Consider the following 21155-nt stretch of genomic DNA (forward strand, 5'->3'; position numbering starts at 1 on the left):
CATGCAGAGAGACCAAGACCCGAATTAGCTGCTTTCACAGAGCTCAGGGCAATGGCACCCATGGGTCCTCTGTCACCAGTAGCTGTGTCCACTTCCCCACGCTCCCAAAAGGTACAGATCACACAGTGGCCGAGCAAGATGGTGGCAAAAGCAAAAGGAGGGCCTTCCCAAGAGCCTTCCCAGGCAGTTGCAACAGGGGAGCCAGAGGGAGGTGGGGATTCCGAGGAGGCTGAAGTATAGTCGGGAACGGAGGGCACAAACACACTCACTGGGGACTTGCCACTTCCACGCTGCCACCTAAGGCACCTCCCCCCGGTGCTTCTGCTCTTTGGCTGTGTGCCCAAGGGTCTTTTCTTCTGCCCTGACCTTTGGATAGCAAGACTCTTAATCCTATGGGAGTTAAGATTTTGATAGTAATTTTGTGGTTGGTTGTTTATTTTCTTTTTCTTTAAATCGAGGCTTCTGTCCTGCTATGAATAAATACACACCTGAACAATTGATAAGGTCGAGAAACAGAATAGTAAGTGTAACCTCAATGTGCAGAGACCACCAGGGCTGACATTTCCTGGAGTTCCTTCCAGATCAATGTTTTATTGATCTATTTGTTACAGTTTGGATCTTGGGTGGAACCTCCCAAACTTCACATGTGTGTAGAAGGTGATCAGATCACAGGGGCCCTGCACTCATGAGTTCACGGCTGACTTGCTGCTAGGAGGTGGATCTGGTCCGAACAGGAGGGTGGCTGGGGACAGGACCAGGAAGGGTGCATCTCCCTCTGGCTCCTCCCTTCTCTCTGCTTCCTGGCTGCCAGGGGGTGAGCAGCTGTCCCCTGCCAGGCCCTTCCACTAGGACACTTCTACCTTGAAGGCAGCTGACCAGGGACTACACCTGTAAGACACATAAGCCTCTCTCCTTTAAGTTGGGCATCGTGTTCCAGCAATGAAAAAGTAACCAAGACACTATTCCTCCAGAAGCACACACACTTGCATTCTGCTTTTCCTACTTACATTGTGCCATATGACTATAAACTCTTCTAAAGTCACTTCATAACTGTCACATACCACATGCCCAGCAGGCTGTCACACAGCACAGCACGGCATTGGTTGACAGGATTTTTCCCTCTGTGAGGCTCATTCAATTCCATATAAACATGCTAAGATCACCTAACAAGGTAGCAATACAACCTCACACACTACATCTTTGCATGCTTAAAATGAATTCCATCCACATATTTAAAAAACCGTCCTAAATTGGAGCTTAAAATGATAATCTCTTTGTTTCTGAAAGTAAATCAGTGGCCTTTCATTGTGTTGTGTTGTGTTTTGACACAAGTACCATGATGAACAGTGGTGACATGGGCACTGGGAGAATGAGTGACCCTAAAACCTACCATCAAAGGACAAACCATATTCTTTTGAGTTTTTGTTTTTATATCTCTGACTGGCACAAGAGGAGAGAGCCTTCATAAATAGCTTCTTTTCTCTCACTTGAAAACAAACAATTCTCACCTTTATTTTTCCCTCTAGCTTTGTTCAGAATAAAGTGGCCCTTTGGAGAATTTGTCCTGATGGGCACCTGTGCTTGCCAGGACTCGGGTGTGTATGGGGCCCCGAGCTAGGGGAGGAGTTGGTCCTGGGGTGGATAGGAAGGTCGGGAGTCCCCAGTCAGGACTCAGTGGGGACGGCCACCGCCAGCTCTGCTACTGTCCACACCTGAGCAGTAAATGCCTCTGTGGTGACTCAGTTTCTCTTCTGGGAAGATCCTGCCACCCTGCGTGTGCCAGTAGGGTCACGTCCATTATTAACAGAAGGGTGCAGAGCACAGACTGGAGACTCATGGTGTGGAATCAAACTTTGGATCTGCTTCCTACTAAAAGGTGTTTTTTGGTTTTGTTTTCTTTTTGTTGTGCTGAAGATGGAGCCCAGGGCCTCTTGCATGCTCAGTAAGTGCTCCCCTCTGAAGCTACACTCCAGCCAGAAGCAGAACACTGCGTGCTAGGAGAAATTTCTGTTTGCTCCTCAGAAGACCTGAATTAAACTTCTGCAACAATCAGGGACCATCTGTTTGAACCCTAAAATGAACTGCTGCAGGCCAGGACAGGAAGATGGGGACTGCAGGTGCTGAGAGTCTTGTGTGAGGAGTATGGATCCATCCCACACTTATGAGAACCCAAAAGCATCAGCTGCATGGCCATCTCAGCAGACCTGGAGGATTCCGAGTGCAAGAGTTGCTCTTGTGGGCCACAGTCCCTAGGTCACCTGTCCTTCCAGGATCCCCCAGTCAGGAAGGAACAGGAGGCTGGAGCCTGGCCCTAGAGGCAGGTGTGTCCATCCTCTCCACACATCTGGGAGTCAGGGCTCAGCCCTGTCATTCTTGGAATACTGGTTCTTTGAAGGTCAAAAAGAAACAGACAAGTTTTAGAGCAAATAAGTATTTCTTTCCCAACTAGGCACTAAAGTTGTGAGTAATGGTTGAACTAATTATTCTAAGTAGAAGCAGGTCTGAAAATAGCAGCAAGTTGGGAGGATTCTGTGGCTATTTTGGGAGCATACGGGGAAGCTGTAGACAATGTGACACTTAGTCTTTATCAGAGCAAAAATATCAGGACAGCCATGCCGTGGTCTGCACGGAGTGTGCATTTCCATAGGTCCTGAGGGTTCTGCATCACCCAAGAAACAACCCAGCTAGGAAGGCTAAGGATGCAGAGCTCCTCTTGGGGCTTCTCACTGAGGTGCTCATCCCACGACACTACAAGAAACCAAGAAACATGTGCCCTGCACAGCGCAGTGTGGGCACATGGCAGGCGTCGGTCCCGAGCCTGTCCAAGATGACTTATTTATTTCTCAAGCCAAAGCATACTAACCCTGCCAGATGCACCTCTTCCCTTTCCAGCAGCTTCCTTCCTTTTTGCTGCTGTCAAGAGAACAAAAGATGGGTAAGAAGGATGGAGGGAGCAGATGCTGCCTACACCCACAAAACCAGCCTGCAGCACTTCTGGCCAGAAGGAGCATTTTCAGCCCTGAGGTTATGAATGCCGGAAGTGGCAGCCAAAAGGGTGGTAAAGTGACACAGAAGGGAAGGGCTGGTGATTCCTTACAGATTTCCATCCAAAGCTCTGCCCAAGGGTAGCACAAAGCTGGCCTTTCCCCTAGTTCCCCACCTCCCTTCTTCTGGAACACGCACAAGCTCCTTCAGCCCGGGGACACATTTTCTGCATCTGTGTCTGCTGAGGACTGGTCCACTCTTCACCTCGTTCTAGGCTCCAGGGCTCCCAGGACTAATATCCATGTGTGTTTCTGTGAAGACCCCAGAGGTATTTAGAAACTGTCGCACTAAACAGAATTAGCACTTAGGAGCCTTCCGGGAAATGGCTCTGGATGCCATTTTTCCTATAAAATGCCAGCTCTCACCATTCTACGTGATGCTTATGAAGCCCAAAGGGGAAGCAATAATCACAAAAATAAAGACTTTGGAGCAGTCGGTGAAAGCATTACTGGTAAACAGCTGATTTTATTTGGATTCGCATGAGGCCAGAGCTTACTCTTGAAAGTCTGCACATTTCCTTTTTCCTTTCGAGCAGACCCCATCGATCTGATTATTCTTTCCTACATGGATAGTGAGGGCTGGGGAACCCTGCAGTTGGTCACATTCACAGGCCCCAAATGGCAGCAAGAAGTAGAGGTGGTGCGGCAGGCTCCTTCTACACCCCGGACAGTGCAGCTCACGAGGGGGGCGCTGCCATCCCAGCTTCCAGCTGAGGAATGAGCAATGAGTTCAAGACCACCCGAAGGGTAGGTGGCCAAGCCAGGGCCCACATCAAAGTCCACCTCACCCCAATATTATCTCCAGGACTGGGGATCGAAACCAGGGCTTTTGCACTGAACTTCATCCCCAGCTCTTTTTTTTTTTTGAGAAAGGATCTCCCTAAATCTCTGAGTTGCCCAGGCTGGGCTTGAACTTGTGATCTTCCTGTCTCAGCCACCTAGAGTATTAGGACTACATGTGTGTCCCACCATGCCTGGCTGTGTTGACCTCATTATGCCCCAGGACTTTCCCCTAGAATTCTTGCTGTATCCTTGCTGTCTACATATGCATGGGTGGATTAACTAAGTGCAGGATTACAATATCCAGATAAAAAATCCTGTCTGGGCTGATCACACACAGACTTATTTTCTTTCCATTCTTCCATAAACAATGCAGAACAAGAACGGCATTTACATTGCCTTAGGTACTAGAAGTCACCTAGAGATGATTTAAAGTAGGTGGAGGATGTGCATAGATTAAACACAAATTTGTTATTATGCCAGGGGCATGGGCACCCTTGGATGTTGGTACCTAAGTGGTGGTCCAGGAATCAGTCTCTTGAAGGTGTCTCCATAAGGAGGAAGAGGCGCCTTCCTGTGTTTAGAAGGGTTACTCTGGTAACTATACAAGTAGGGGATCAAAACAAGATGAAATTAGACCGAATTGTAATTGTGTGTTTTAGTTTTCTTTCCTATATTCCAGTTTTCTAGAAGATTCACTTGTCCAGACACAGCGTAAATACAAATTAATTGGTGTGAACTTTATCCAAGTAGAAGATACACACTCTTTCTCTTCATCCCTCCCTTCCTATTTTATACACAAACATATATTTCTTTTTCATAAAAAATTCTGCACATTATTACTAAATAAGCACCCAAACATCAAAAACACCCTTACCATACCTTAAGTGAAACATGAAAATGCACGGTGTCCTTTCCTTGCTATGCACAAATACAGCCACACAGACTAAGCTAGTAACAAGGACGAGAGGACGGAGAAACCAAGTGAACAATCGATTGGAGCTATTTATTCTCTGTCACGGGTTTTAGTCCAGTGGAGAGGGGGAGGGAGCCGCGTGCCTGACAGAGGAGACAGGCTGTAACTCCTGCACTGTCTCCTGGGGGGGAAGGGTTTGCTGCTCCCCAGCAACTCGTGCAAATGTGGGGATTCAGGATAAACCCCACAACTTTCTCCTCCTCTTCCAGGTCCAACCCTTTACAATGAATGCTGGGAGCCTTGTATTTAGCTCTGGGCACTCCTGAAACTGAGGATCCACAAAACTAGATGGGGAAGATGCTCAGTAACTCAGCAGCATGTCTGTGGCATCACTTAGAGCTCTTGACTGTCCCCTGGTGTAGACAGCCTCAGCCTGATAATCCTCAAGGGCTGGCAAGAGTAGCTCAGGGATGAGGAACTGCTTGATTGTCTTTGGCTTCCTTTTTCCCGCCCACTTAATTCTGGATGTTAAATTGAGTCTATGCTCCATGGTCGGAAGTGAGCGGAGCCAGGCTGAAGACCTGGGCAGGAGTGGCTAGCCACATAGTTGGTGTATGGCAGGGAAACTGGGCCCAGGAGCTAGAAGGGGGTCATGGATTCTGCTCATGGGGAGTGTCAGTGCACTCTCCCGAATTTCTATACAGATAGATCAAAACCTCCGAAGCCAGGACGGATGCTTTCCCAGAAGTTTGTAATCTTGTTAAGGCCCAAACATACCATCTCAATGCCTTGTGAAAGTTAATAAAAAATATTCTATCAGCTATAGGAATTACTCGTTCTAAATGCCTGGTTGTCAAGTTTTCAGAGCTCTCCACTGATTTATTTCTGGCCAAGAAAGCTTTAATGACCAGCTCAGTCAGGATAATTTCATCTGCCAAGAACATCCGGCATGAATGTTCCGGATAGCAACTCAACAAAAAAACAGTTTCACCGGCTTGTCCTTCTGTTTCATTTAAAATGACAGACTAGCCCAGACTTGGCTGAATACAGTTTCTCCAAAAATGAGTGAATGAACCATTCATGAAAAGTTTCAGGGTTCTCTAAAAAAGTGAATTGAAAGTTCTTTCAGTAGCACTGCACTGTCAGCATTTCCTGATAAGAGAAGTATTTGAGGGTGGATGAAAAATGACAGGAGACTGCATATGACTCCTGTTGCCATGGCTGTCTGAGTGCCTGGAGGAGGAGGTGGCTATGTGCAATAGTTCTGAAGGGACAGTAATGAATTTTTCTGTTGAAAAGTAAAGTTAAGTAATTAACAAAGTAAGAGAAGTACTCAGCATATACTCAAGGGCAAGCAGAGACCTCCCAGTATTGGAGAAATCTCAGAGCAGGCCTTCTTCCAGGCCGATAAACGGACAAAGAGAGCACTTTCCAAACATTTTTGACCATGATGCACAGCAACAAACAAAATTTTATATAGAAACCTAGGGCGGGGGATTTAGCTCAGTGGTTCCGCCACCTGCCTTGCAAGCACAAGGACTCGAGTTCGATTCCTGGTACCAAAAAAAAAATTTATATAGAAACCTTGTTCATTCTATTTGTCATCCATTTGATCCATCCATCCACCTACTCGCCCACCCACCCATGTACACAATCACACATGCTACATAGATAATTTATACTGGAGCAAATGCTGAGTGACATTTACTAAACTTGACTTCATGGTCTATTATTTAATAAGAGTCAAACTTCCAGTTTTCTCACTACAATGTCCTTGGTCTTTCTGGAATATGGCTATCTTCTTATTTTCTCTTTGCCATAATCATGTAAACTGCTTTGCAGGACTTCATAAACATAATGACTCAAAAGCCTTCTCAAGCAAAAGGAAACCATGTCACAAAAGCTGGACAAGCTTTGGGAGACCAACGAATAAGCTTAACAGGTAATAACCCATTTGGTAAGCATGGCAGCTTCTGCCCCCAGGAAGATATCCAGCTGCCAAAAGTTACTTGTTCACAGTAAGATGAAGCACTGAATTTTCATCAGAAACAATGGAGGCTGGAGATAGTAAAATGATATATTCAAAGTGCTGAAAAAATTGTCAATCAATTTTACATCCAAAACTATATTCAAAAATAAGGATGAAATACATTTCCCAAAACTGAGGGAATCTGTTGCTAAAAGACCAAAACAAGACCCATTCAAATCCTCATTTAAAAAATGAAGGGCTGGGGATTCAGCTCAGTGGTGTCACTGCCTGCCTCAAAAGCACAAGGTCCCGAGTTCAATCCCTGGTAGAAAAAATAAATAAATAAATCGAATAGCACTGGTAAAGGTAAGTATAAAAGCCACTATAAAGACATGTTCCTTCTCCTTTATTCTCTTAAATGATTTAAAAAGCAATTTGGAGAAGCTGGAGATATACAGCTCAGTGGCAGAATGCTTGCTTAGCATGCAAAAGGCCCTGGGTTCATTCCGCAACACCACCAAAGGAAAAAAAAATATCAAACAACATGTGCATACAATTGTGCTGTTAGGTCTATGACACAGAGAAATGGAATATATCTGACAAAGCAGAAAGTAGCCAGGTGGAGTGAAGATGTTTTAGAGTAAGGCGATCACACTGAGTGGGAACCCAGATCCACTTTCTTATTTTGTCTTCTTTAAAAAATATAAAAACATAAAAAATAATTAGGACTGGGGATTGAGCTCAGTAGTTTCAGTGCCTGCCTCACAAGTGCAAGGTCCTGAGTTTGATACCTGGTACCAAAAAAAAAAATTATAACAATTTCTATTTTAGTCTATAATATACATAAATGTGATATGTGTAAAAATAGCATAAAACAGGGAAGATGGTATAGAGTTCTATAGTATACTGTTTCTATACTTTCCTAGAATTAAGTTAGTGTAAATCTGAAATAGAGCAGATATTTCAATTAAGTCACTATAAATCTCTTAAGATATATATGGTAAATCCTAGAACAACCACCAAGAAAATAACTCAAAAGAATATAAAAAGAAAAAAATTATTAAAGAAATAAAAAATGCCATATTAGAAAACATTCACTTAATGCAAAACACAGCAGTAATGAGGAACAAAACAAAGAGGTAAGACATAGAAAAACAAAGCAAAATGGCACCATAAATTCAATTATAGCAATAACAACATTAAATGTGAATAGATAAGACAACTCAATAAAAAGGGAGAGACTATGAAACTGGATAAAAAAGAAGACTCAAATATATGCTGTTTATGAGAAACATACCTAGAAAAGGGCTTTTGGGCCACTGTCCATCCTGCCGCTCTCAGCCCAGAGGTAGGGGTTTCTGAGCCGCTGTCCCACCTCTCCCAGCTCAGAGGAGGTGAGCCTTGCGGACGCCAACAGCACCATGCCACCCCCACCCCCACCCCAGGTCAAAATGAGAAGACATGTAAATAAGTCTCAAAACCAGACTTCCAGATCACCTACAGCAACCCCAAAGGGAAATGAGATGCAACACTCTGATACTCAACCACCTGGACCCAATGAACTGGCAACAAACGAGGACCTGGAAAAAATGAAATCAGAAATAATTTCTCAGATAACAGCAGAGATTGTGCTCATAGTGCAAGACATGATTAATAAATCTAGAGAGGAGCTGAGGAACATGAGGGAATCCCAACATAGGAAATAAATGGAATCCACAGAACAGATGCAAATAGATTTCCAGGAGATGAAATACTCCATTGAAAGTCTACACAGCAGAATCAGCCAATATGAGGACAGAATTTCAGATATAGAAGATAAGATTGCAATTAGTGACCAGAAAAAGAAAAATTGTTTCAAAATTGTAAGGGAACACAAGAAATCAATCCAGCAGCTGCTAGATGATGCAAAGAAGAATAACATAAGACTGATTAGAGTCAAAGAAGAAACAGGAGAGAGTGCAGATGACATAAAAAAACTCTTCACAGAAGTAATGGCAGAAAACTTCCCAAGCAGGGGAAAAGAACTTGACATACAGGTAAATGAGGCATATAGGACTCCAAATAGCCTTGATCAAAAAAAAATCTACACATAGGCATATAATTGTTAAGATTCCAGAAACTCAACAGAAGAACAAAGTTCTACAAGCAGTTAGAGAAAAGAAACAAATCACATGCAAAGGAAAGCCCATCAGAATCACAGCAGACTTCTCAATGCAAACCCTCAAGGCAAGAAGAGCTTGGAGTGATGTATTTCAAGCCCTAAAGGAAAACAGCTTCCAACCCAGATTGATGTACCCTGCAAAATTATCTTCCAAAATTGATGGAGAAATGAGAAACACACCTAAGATTCAAAGACAAAAGTAGGTTGAAAGTAATAGGATAGAAAAGGGTAAAGACTCATATGGCAACCATAAGAAAGCTGCAGTGGCTATACTACGATCAGGAAAATAGACTTTAAAACAAAACTGTTACTAGAGGTGAAGGGGGGGGTGTCAATACAATAATAAAAGAGTCCAGCTGGGGTTTAGCTCAGTGGTTCCGCTGCCTGCCTCACAAGCACAAGGATCTGAGTTCGATCCCCAGTGCCAAACAAAACAAAATAAAACAAACAAAAACAAAAGTCCATCAATCAGAAAGACAACACACACTCTAAATTTATGTGTATCTGAGTACTTGAATCAAGAACTGACAGAGTTAAAGAAAGAAACAGACAATTCAATAATAGATTTCAGTATCTAATTCCAACAATGAATACAGCAGTTATATAGAGGAAGCATGGGACATAAAATACTTGAACAACCTAAACCAGTGATATCTACCTACACCTACAGATATCTACAGAACACCCAATGACTCTAGACTACATGCTTTTCTGAAGTACACAGGGCTTCTCCAGGACAGACCATATGCTAGGCTGTAAAACAAGTTTCCATATGTTTACAAGGAATAAAGTCAAAGAAAGTATATTCTCTAACTGCAATAACATGGAATGAAGAAGTCAATAAGAGAAAGAAATTCTAAGAATTGACAAATATGTGGAAATTAAACAATATACTTGTAAATAACCTATAGGTCAAAGAAGAAATAATAAGAGGAATCTAAAATGACTTTGAGCTGAATAAAAATGAAGATGCAACCTACCAAAGCTTATGGGATTCAGCTACAGCAGTGCTTAGAGGGAAACTGATAGATGCAATGCTTCTTTACTTAGCAGAGAAGAAAGATCTCAAGTAAATAACCTAAGCTTCTACCTTAAGACACTAGAAAGACAAAAGTAAATTAGATCCAAAGAAGGAAAAAGGGAAGAAACATTAAAGATTACAGTAAAAATTAATAGAGGACAAAAATACAATAGAGGAAAATCAGTGAAATTCAAAGGGTTTTTTTTGATAATGCCAGCAAATCCAGACAAAACTTTATACTGATCAAGGAAAAAAATTAGAGAAAATTCATTCTGTGTCCCCCCACCCCATCTTAGTCACTTTGTGCATTGCTAGGAAAAATACCAAACACTCACAAGCTAAAGGAGGACAGATTTCTCTTGGTTCACAGTTCATAGAGGTTTCAGTCCACAGTCAGCCGGCTCCAAGGCAGGATTGCTTGGCACAGGGGCACAGTGGAGGACAGGGCTCATCTCAAGGCAGACAGAAAGCAGAGAAAGTAGAGAGAGGAACGGGCGAGGGAGATAAACCCTACTGCTTCACAGCCCCGGGCTCCACCTCCCCATATCCTATTTAACTAGAGTCCTCATCAGCGCACTGCTCCCCTGATGAGTATTTCACCCCCATAATCCAGCAAGCACATGAGTCTTTGGGGCAACATCTAGATCTAAACTACCATGCCCTCCAAAGTTCTCCACTTTCTGCCTGAGCTCTGGTTGCCCATAAAAACTGGGGGGGCTTCTAGGGGGAGAAGCCATCAGATGTGGTCCTCACCCTGTGCTGTTCCCTTCCTCTGGCGGTGGAAGCCCCTCCAGTTCTGCCTGCTTTGCCTGCATTTAGGTGTCTTCACACATCCAAAGTTTATGGTGCTATTCGACTGAAGGCTACTCTGATATAAGCTATCCTGCTGTTACCAGAAAGGAAAAGAGGGCATCTCAAGGATAGAGAGTCATATAGGAAGGGTTTTAACACAGATGCACTATGTTTAAATCACAGGCAAGGCAAGCTCACCAAAGCAGCTCATCACATATGAGCCACTATGACAGGCTAGCAAAACTGACTTTCCAGCTGGGGGTGACAGGAGTCCTAGTGAACATGGAAAGAGCTGATTCTTCCAGGTCTCCCGAACACATTCAGACCATAACTCCCAAGAGGCCAGGCTCCTTTGACTTTGAGGCCTGAATGAAATGACCTCTCTCTACCTGAATTTGCAATCTGCATGGAGATGATAAGATTTCTTTAGAAGTCTAGGAGACTAGAAGTTGTAGCAGAACTTTTAGTAAAAGATGGCATCTGATGTGGCCTTCCCAAGCGGCTCAGCTGACCTAGAGGAGTTCTCAGGCATGACTGACTTCCTGTTCACACTCCTAAATTCATCCTGCTGTATCTAAGTGTACTCAACATTTAAAAAAATAGTTTTCAATCTAAAATTAATAGGTTTTCATTATAAAAACAGAAATAGGTATAAATATAGATTATAAAATGTGGATAACTGCACATAAAATTTTTAATTCTGTATAAACTTGCAGAATAATTTTTTTTTGTAACAGCAAAAAGAATTTAAGCTAGTTAGGTTAGAAGTTGGGTAAGTAAGCTATGATTTATTTACTAGATTAAGTCAGACAAGAATCAAGGAGAGCTGCAGGGGGATGAGGGCTGGATGTGGAGGGTAGGAATTTACATTTAAGAAAATCACTAGCAAAGAAAGAAAAGAGAGAGAAATAGAACGAGCAAAGCAGAAAGCAGGGCAGGTCCCAGCACATTTCAGGTTTGGAGGACTTAAATGCGTGTCTGATGTTACCAGCGAAGGAAATGGTTCTAGAAAGAAGCAGGTAAAGAACGGGAACACGTTTTCAGCAAGTGGGAAGGTGTAATCAGTTTCCACGGACAAGGCCACGACCTGCTTGTACCCACTGATGATAGAATGAGGCACTGGTGCAACAGCTGGGTAAGCAATCTGCAGACAAACACTGGCAACATTGCGGACACCCTCCAGAAAGCGAGAATGCGGAGCTTCCTCTGTAATGTCAAGCACTTCAGGGTTGTAGACGCTGCCACTGTCGAACACCTGCCAAATGACCAGCCCAAAGGAGAATGGGGAGATGTTCAACATGTTCAGGAGGGTGGCCTCGCTGGCTCAAAGGTCAAGGCCTTCTTGCCTGATCCATCTGCATTTGTGGCTGCTGCCCCTGTCACTGCTGCCACCATAGCTGCTCCTGCTGCTGCGGCTGCCCCAGCCAAGGTTGAAGCCAAGGAAGAGTTGGAGGAGTCTGATGAGGATATGGGATTTGGTCTCTTTGACTAATCACCAAAAAGCAAACTACTCAGCCTGCCTGATTGGCAAAACAAGGAATAAAGGGGTAATTCTCTTCATCAAAAAAAAAAGGAATGGGAACATGGATGATCTAGAAACCAAGTAACTCCCTTAGAATAACCAGCATGGGGCCGGGGATTTAGCTCAGTGGTTCTGCCACCTGCCTCAAAAGCGCAAGGATCTGAGTTCGATCCCCAGGACCAAAAAAAAAGTTAGATACTGTTATGGGCTGGGGATTTAGCTCAGTGGTTCCACTGCCTGCCTTGCAAGCTTGAGGTCCTGAGTTTGATCCCCAGTGCCAAAAAAAAAAAAAAAAAAAGAATAACCAGCATGGGATTGCCCCATAAGCCATAGAAGGGATGCAGCATTGTCTAAAATCTAACTACCATCTGACCACAACACTGGCTTTCCTTTCCAGCACTCTGGAGGCCAAGGCTGGAGGATCATGAGTTCAAGGCCAACCTGGGCTACATGGCAAGTTCAAGGCCAGTATGGACTATGTGTCTCAAAAAAAAAAAAAAATCAAACCAAACTAAACATAGTGGGTTTCCCATGGACCTTGGGCACTGTGCCTCACTGGCATGGGCTGATTTACCCCAATAGGAACATACCCTACTCAGGCCACAACTGTGAGTAAAAGAAAATAACAGCACATTTGGCGTGGGAAAAGGCATCCCACCTACACCATGACTCAAAGGCAAGAACTGAGGGCTCCCAGGGAAGATTCAAGAAGCCTGTGAGCTCCAAGTGTGGAAACAAGCAGTTTCCAGGGACGAGGACACACAGTGCTACAGCTGGCGTCCAGACGTCCCCCAGAGCCTCATGCAGTCATAGTGGGGCTTTTTCAGAGGTGGCTGGATCTAGAGTGTGTGCTGATGGGATTAAGGGTGTGTGATAACTAAATCAGTCCACTGGTTGGCACTGCTCTAATCCTGGTAGCCTGGATACAATGTAAGGGTCAAAAAGAGACTCGTCTTCTCCCTTGTCTCTGCTTGCCATGAACTTCTCCTCTGCATGCCCCTCTGCCATGCCACCCTGCCTTGGAGCCAGTCGATTATGGACTGAAACCTCTACAAACTGTGAGCTAAATAAACCTTTCCGCCTTTAACTTTGGGTGTCAAGTATTTTGTCTCAGCAATGAGGGGAAGTACCTAAGACACACAGTTTCCTCGGATCCTTAAAAGGGCACTGCTGAGCTGGGGCAGGAGTTGGCAAGCTCTCTCTGCAAAGGGTTCCGAGGGCTGCATCACTCCCGCCGGACGGTTTAACTCCAGTGGTGCAGCGTGAGAGCACCGCAGATAAGAAGTTCAATGAACAGGTGCATCTGCGCGCCAATGAAACTTTATAAAAACAGGTGCAGGCCAGATTTAACCCCTAGGCCAGCTTTAGGTTGCTCTGAAGGACCCCTCTAGGCAGGCCTCGGGGCCTCTCAGAGGGTCTCTGCACCATCCCACCCTTCAGATCCTATGAGCCTCTACCCCCTAGCCCATCCTCCTGCTCCTCTGGCTGCAGCCACCAACGGGACTGGAAAAGGTTCATCTGGGAACATGAAGTCATGACAAAGGAGAGTGAAAATGAAAAAAAGATATGACCTAATTATGCATGCATTCATACAAGGCACGATGAAAATGTCTGGTGAATGATTACATTTTAAAAATGCATTCAGTAAAAGAAATACATTGTCATTCATCTCCCTTAAAATACTTAAAAACCTCTCCCTTGCTTCATTCACATTTACCCTATCATTCTGGCCACTTTCACTTTCTGAAGCAGTTCTGGAAGTCTTCTTTCATGTCTTTCCAAGGGATGATAAAAAAAATAATACAGTGAATGCTGCTGGCAAGTGCCATCTAACTTGGAAAGGCAGGCTTGTCAAAATACGACGATGTGTTTTTTCTCATCTACTATACTCACCGGATCTAGCATCATGTGACTCCTGGCTCTTCCCCAAAGTCAAAATCACGGTGCAAGGTCAATATTCTGAATCAATTCAGGACACTGAGGCAGGCATGGCAGCGCAACTGACACTCATGAAAGAGGACTTCTAGAACTGCTGCAGAAAGTGGCAAGAGTGATGGGGTGAGTGTGTCAGAAACAAGGGGAGAGTTTTGGGAGGGATTCATGACAAAGTGTCTTTTAGTACAACAATTTTGTTATAAACATACACTGTAACTTTTCAATCACATCTCTTATGTACACACACACACACACACACACACACACACACACATCCTACTGATTTGGTGAGAACATTAGTTAGGGCCCACCTATGACAACTTGTTTTTTCTGGGTTTTTTGGCATTTATCTATCACTATTGTATTTAAATGACCCTGTGTGTGCCTTATGTGAGTGACCTGCATGCAGGAAAGGTAAACACCTTTCTCACAGATGTAGATTTCTCCCAGCCTGATAGAAAGCGGTACCCAATAGATACGTATTCAAAGAATGATCATATATTTTTACACAGCTGCCATCACAGAAGGTACGACTGCTTATTCCTCGCTGTTGGTAAAGATTATGTCATACTTCTACAAGGCTGAAAGACTTACCATTATTGGTGGCCACACACCAGCCCTTCAGATAGATCGACCTCAGCCATTTTTATCACCGCCTTCCTACAAAGCACGGAACCACCTTCCAATTTTCATAATTACAAAGTATACCATAACATAATTATCATTTTTCCAAATCAAAGGCTCATTTCCTTAAGATTCACTCCCAGGAATGGAATTCTGATCACTTCAAAGACCAATGGAACCCACTGCTCAGGAGCTCATAAGAGGTCCATCACCCCTCACCTGCCTTCCCCAGCCAAGGATGGACAGGGACCAGCACAACTACAAGCAGGACGACTTCAACACTACTCATCATGCTTTTTCAAACTTTACTAATCAATTTAAAGTGACTCCTCATTGTTTAATCTGCTTATCTTTGATAACAGAGAAAGCTAAAGGTGATTCCAGAAGTCCTATTTGGGGGCTCTACTCTTGCTTAATTCAAATAAAAGCTTTACCTGGAGACAGAAAGGTAGTGGGAGCCTCTATGTACAGTATCTTGAGGTGATTTTCAAAGCCTCAGAAGAAAATGCACCCTTTTCTGTTGTGGTCGTTGTTGGTGATACTGAATCAAACCCTGGGCCTTGAGCATGCTGGTTAAGTGCTCTACCACTGAGCTACACCCCATCCTGACACCCCCCCAGTGAGGTGCCTAGGTGGACCCCAAGTGTGTGGTTTGGGGAACAGAGCTGGCAGTTGGGGTGTCCACAGTAGTAGGGACAGTAAAAGGGACTGTCACATTGGTGTCTTCTATGTACATGATTTCTTCTATTTCGCTTAATTTTCATTTTTAAAACTCCAACAATGTTGGCATTATTGTGACCCTGCATGTTGAAAAGAAAGCAGGGCTGGTGGGTCACTTGTCCAGCAAGTCCTCTTCCAAGTAACAGCAGACCCGAATTTGCCAAAGCCAATGGGTCCTCACAGCCCAGCTCCAGAGGACAAAGCAGGAACTTGGCTGATCTGGGATGAATGGCGGCCAGGGCAGGACGGGCAGTGCTCAGAGCAGGGTGGGCTGTGTTCCTGGAGGGCCCGCTCAGGCGGGCAGCTGCTCAGGCAGGTGCTGGTCTCAGCTGGTCTTGCCAGGATGAAGGTGACCCCCAGCTGGAGCTCGAGGCCAGACTATTGTCTGCAGCTCTGTAGGAAACCATTCGAAAGGGTCACTGAAAAATGATCTTTCCAAATCAAGCTGTACCAATATTTTTATTTCCTTTCGTGTCATGCCACAATTAAAAGCATTAAAGCCTGGGAAACAAATCCACGTGACTTAAGTTCAGAAAAACAAAGAATCCCACCCTCTAAGGGAGTGCACGAGGCCGGATGACATGCATTCTTCTCTGATTGAGTCCTTGTTTTGGGGACCTAAGGGACACGCGATGAGAAAGTACCTCTAAACCTAAAACAGTCTTGAAGAATTCATGTCACATGCCCTGATATTTACACATATTAGATCCCTGCTCATGGTTCTAAAATTTTTTTGAAGTAAGAAATTGACAGAGAAATTTAGGTTAATTCTATGGTTTGGAATTTATGCTTTGGATAAGTGATAAATCCATCACGAGTTTGGAACTGGCTCTGTGTAGCATTAGTAGAGGAGAGAGATTCAGATATCTGTCCCTCAACTAAGATAAACAGTAAGAAGTGAAATGTGGCACCTACTGGCCCAGGTATCAAGGTCACTGGGCATGTCTTCACTGTTCTCCTCTCCCCAGAAAGCCTATTTCAGTAGTGAATAACGCAGATGAATTGTTAACACCTCGAAACCCAGTTAGGGCCACTGACATAAGAAGGAGAGAAAACACCAGAAGCTGGAATAGATGTCCCCGCTTTGTAATGTGAGCAAGGGTCAAACTCTTGTTAAAAACAGAACTCTAGGGTAAGAAGGGAGGGAAGCACAGATAGCAAGGGTTACGGATGAGGAAACCAGACTTGCACCTCCAGGGAAGCTCCTCTGCTGGGTCCCACAGCTGCAAAAGGGTGAGGCTGGGAATGGACTCGGCTCTGGGTTCTGCAGAAAGCAGGCAAACCTCAGCACTTCTCAAAGTTTCTGCTCCAAACAGGTAAAGTACTGCTCAGCTGGGATCCAGTATGTCCCCCAAAAGGCTTAGGGTGTTGAATCTTTGGTTGCTGATGGGCTTTTGGGAAGTGATTGGACCATGAGGACTCTAATGGATTAATCCACTGATAAGATCATAATTTGATGGCATTACTGGAAGGAAATGGAAACTCAGGAAGTGAGGTCTAGTTGAAGGAAGTGGATCATAGGGGTGTGACCTTGGGAACTACGTTTTGTCCCTGGGCCCTTCTTCCCTGGCTCTTTCCCTCTCACTCTGCTTCCTGGACTTTAGTGCACAGAAAGTCACTCAGGGTCTTTACAGAAAGTGGGTCTGATTTGAGGGATCTAAGTTGGGGGTCAAGACTGTGTATCCAACAAGCCTGAGTAGCAAAGCTCCACAGTTCACAAAGATCTTTTCTCAGTGGCCCTCCAACGTGTCCAGGGGAGGCCACTCTGTCAGTCACGAGGCTCTGCAGGGAGCATGTCTTTTGTCAGCGTGTCCACTGGACAATCTTACTGCAAAAAACAGTGCTGCTCCAGGGAGTAGATCGCGTGCCACTCACAATGCAAATGGCCACCACGCTTATGACTGGTTGCTTCTGGATATTTCCAGAAAAGTCTGCTACTTGCTTGGCACACAGAAAGCTCAGCAAATACCCATGGCAGGAATAAATGAATGAATGAAAGTACAGAAGGAAGAAGAAAGCTGCGTGAAGGAAGCCCTGGTACACACAGGATCATTCTGTAAAGTTTTCTTTTGGTCATCCACTGAGCTGGGGGAGCAACAGACAGACATCACGAGGCAGGCTTCGAGCGGGGATGGTAGGATTCGGAAGCTTGCCTTTCTCTTCTGAATCACTTGAGAACAAGCAATAAACCCCAAGCCCCTTTATTCCTAAACACAGCCGCATATAATTCCTAAAAGCAAGGCCAGGCTCTTACAGGATCACTGGCAAGTGATCAATTTCAGGAAAGGTTCACAGTGACATAATACTTTTATCTAATCTACCATCTGCATCCAATGTTGTCATTTTGCTCACAGATCAATTTTATAGCCAAACCTAGAAGGCTTTAAGGGCTGAATGCATATTAAGAATTAATATAAGTAATTAAGAATTAATATGAGCAGAGTGCTTTGGCATTTAGGAAGCCCTTTTGCTGCATTAGCTCTCTGGCTCTTCTGCCTCTCTGAGGCCAGGCAGCAGTGTCCACCTTGTGTCTCCCAGGATGGAGAACATAAAATACAAACCCCAAGCTCAGGCCCCTCTCTCCCCTCCAATTACTGCTTGGTGCTGATTTTAAAGACTTTATTCATTTTAGTGCCAATGGACTGACCACTAATCCAAACATTTTAAATTTCACAAATAAAATAATAGCTTTTGGGTGCTTCTCTCTTACCAGCTCTATGGATTCTAATTAATACTCAGAGCTACATCCTCAGGCTGAGTCCTGAGATACTGTGAAGGAGCAGCCTGGTTGTCCGCGGGAGGCCAGTGGGGTGGCAGGAGGGGCGTGGCCTCCCATGGCCCCACCCAGCCCACTTCCAGAGCCCACCCCACCCAGCACACTGAACAGGAATCCCCAGCCAGCACACAGTCCTGTTTGGGGCTGGCCTTGAACACAGAAAGTAGAGACACCAGAACCTCTTCCAGGCCACAGGCAAGCATGCATCAGGGTTGGGGAGGAAGTTTCTCAGTCTCAGAAGTAGCCTAAAAGGGGACACAAACTCACCAACTCAGCTGCTGAGCAGAAAAGCACCCACTTTGGAAGTGGAGCTGTGGGAGTCCACTCAGCACTGTTCCCTTTGTTCAGCCACCGGGGCAAGCAGTGAGCCTTGCTGGGTTTCCCCCAATCAACCACACCCTCAGATACAATGGGCAGCACAACAGAGGCCGCAAAGGGGTCGGCACAGAGCCTGGCACACCGAGGCCTCTGTGGGTGGCTCTGAGAAGCATGAAGGCCCTCTCTAGAGTGAGGCTCTCAGAGCCAGGCCTGGCTCAGGTGGCACTAAAGAGCCCAGCAAGTGTGGGGAGACCATGAGCGAGATGGGGAGTTTGCATGGAACTTCTGCACGGCTCACCGACTGCCAGGAATAGAAAGTAACTGACCATCTCTGTAGCATACACTGGCTCTGGTGACAGAGAGCGGGTTTCCCCCATGCGAGGCACTCTGGTCTGTGAATGTGGGCTGGATAGGGAAAAAGACTTACCTTTTCCAGGGCCTCTTTGTCAAGTATGTCTTGCACAGCTAGGAGCTTTATGCTGTAAGGGAAAAGGAAACCACACTTGAAATCGTTTTGCATCATCACAGGCAGCATCACCCAAGTCACAAGAGCAACAGTATGACATCTCAGCCTGCATTTCTGTGCCACCTCCCATCCTAAGGTGATTCACTAGTTTTTTTTTTGGTACTGGGGATCGAACTCGGATCCTTGCACTTACGAGGCAAGCGGTGGAACCACTGAGCTAAATCCCCGGCCCTGGTGATTCACCTTTTGCATGAATCAAATGACCATTCCAAAAAAATATTAAAAATGTCTTGAAATTTTAAAGCGATTTTCCCAAATGATTTGGTAATTACAGTTTCTGGTCTATTCCCAGAAGAGTTGGAAGCAGGCGCTTGGAAAGGTATTTGCACATCAATGCTCATAGAAACATTATTCCTATTAACCAAAAGGTAGGTACAGCTCAAATGTCCACTGATAAGTGAATGCATAAACAAAACATAGCACATAATAGTTACTGCATATATTATTCAGCCTTAAAAAGGAAGGGAATTCGAACACACGCTACAACGCGGAAGAACTCTGAAGACATTATGCTGAGTGAAGGAAGATGGCACACACTGCATAATTTGCTCACACGAGGCACCTAGTGGTCAAGGGGATAGAGACAAAAAGCAGAATGTGCTTTCCCAGCAGCCTAGAAGTTGGGAGAATGGGAAGTTATTGTTGTATGGGTATGGACTTCCCAGTTTGGCAGTTTGGAATAAAGAAAAAGTTCTGGAGATGGATAGTGGTGATAATTACATAATAATGTCCACTCCATGCCACAGAACTGGTCACTTAAAAATGGTTAAAATGGTAGATTTTGTTATGCATTTCACTAGAAAGTACTCCAAGAGTAACTGATAACTGCTTCATTCAAAGTATTGGAATCGATTCAGGGCTGTGAAGAAGAAAACAGCTACCATGTCCAGGATGAATCTTCACTGGGGGTCCTTTGGATGGGGAATGAGCAGACAGCTAACATCCCTGCATCTGGAGGGCCTGCCCCCCTGTACCCTGGCTCAGCAAACACCGATGGCACCTACTGAATGCAGGTGGCCAAGCACAGATGACAACTTGATGACACACCGCCTGCCTGCAAGGAGCTCACGGCCCCTTGGGAAACCCGGTCCATCGGGGATATGATGTACAATGGCTAAGCATACACACAGAGGTATGGATGGGGGCCGGGCCATCACAGGAGGCTTCTCAGAGGGACCAAGATGGCCTTGCCAGGGGCCAGGTGGGGAGGAAGGCCATCCAGCATCCAGGAGGATAGGTGAGACTCAGGTCCTTCAGAGAGAGGGTCAGCTGTGGGCGGTGTCCTGATGTTCCCTACCCACCTGGCTAATGGGCATGGAGTCCCCTGTCATGCAGTCTGCACCGCACCAGGCTGTTCAGTTCTGCAGAGAGAGCCGGTCCCACCTGGGCCTCACAGCTTCCTCTATAGGGATGGTGCCAAACTTAAGGGCTTTCCTTAAGTGTGCAGAATTCTTCATGCTCTCTCTGGACAATTAAGTATATCCAAGCAAATGGAAACCAGCTCCAGGAAGTGCAATGAATATTTACAAGGTTATAAGAAACCACCAACAACCACCACGATTGAGCAAACATCAGAAAGGACCAGTCTCTGTGCCTTCCCTTTGCTCCTAGCTCACCAGCTTTCCTTCTGTGCACCGGATAGGCCCGCCCTTGTTGCTTTTCTGGGCTGGAAGGGTTTCCTCCAAGTGTCACAACACAAACCCTATCTTCTTACCTCTCCCTGGTTGAAATGTGAATGTCAGCTCCTTCAAGCAGCCTCCCTGGACACCAAGGAAAACAGTGTCCTTGTTCCCAACATTGTACTTTCTTTGGTGCACTAAATGGTATCTTTAAAGCATTTATGTGTTGAGGGTGATTTTGTCCTGACTCCTCCCAAGTGTGCAGCCTCACAGATACATTTGCTTATGGAAAGCATTCAAGGAGAATGTGCTGGCTAGGCCAAGATGTGTTCATAGTTGACACATTCAGCTCACACATTTCCACGGTAAGTAAGAATCACAGGCCAGGCTTTAGTTTCTCCATCTGGAAAAGAAGGCCTCAAACAGAACACC

General features: G+C 45.0%; 1 protein-coding gene across 5 annotated transcripts in view; it reads right to left on the reverse strand.

Annotated features, from left to right (window-relative positions):
- The window catches only part of Eepd1 (endonuclease/exonuclease/phosphatase family domain containing 1), a 130443-nt gene that overhangs the window by 54805 nt on the left and 54483 nt on the right, over nt 1-21155 (reverse strand). For all 5 annotated transcript variants that reach the window (XM_021254587.2, XM_087196418.1, XM_004840297.4 and 2 more), the window contains one exon: nt 19006-19057. In XM_021254587.2, the coding sequence (XP_021110246.2) occupies nt 19006-19057 (52 nt within the window). The remainder of the gene's footprint in view (nt 1-19005; nt 19058-21155) is intronic.

The sequence above is a fragment of the Heterocephalus glaber genome, unplaced genomic scaffold (genome assembly GCF_053883595.1).
Source record: "Heterocephalus glaber isolate CG9 unplaced genomic scaffold, H.glaber_assembly_v1.0 deba00001610, whole genome shotgun sequence".
Classification (NCBI taxonomy): domain Eukaryota; kingdom Metazoa; phylum Chordata; class Mammalia; order Rodentia; family Bathyergidae; genus Heterocephalus; species Heterocephalus glaber.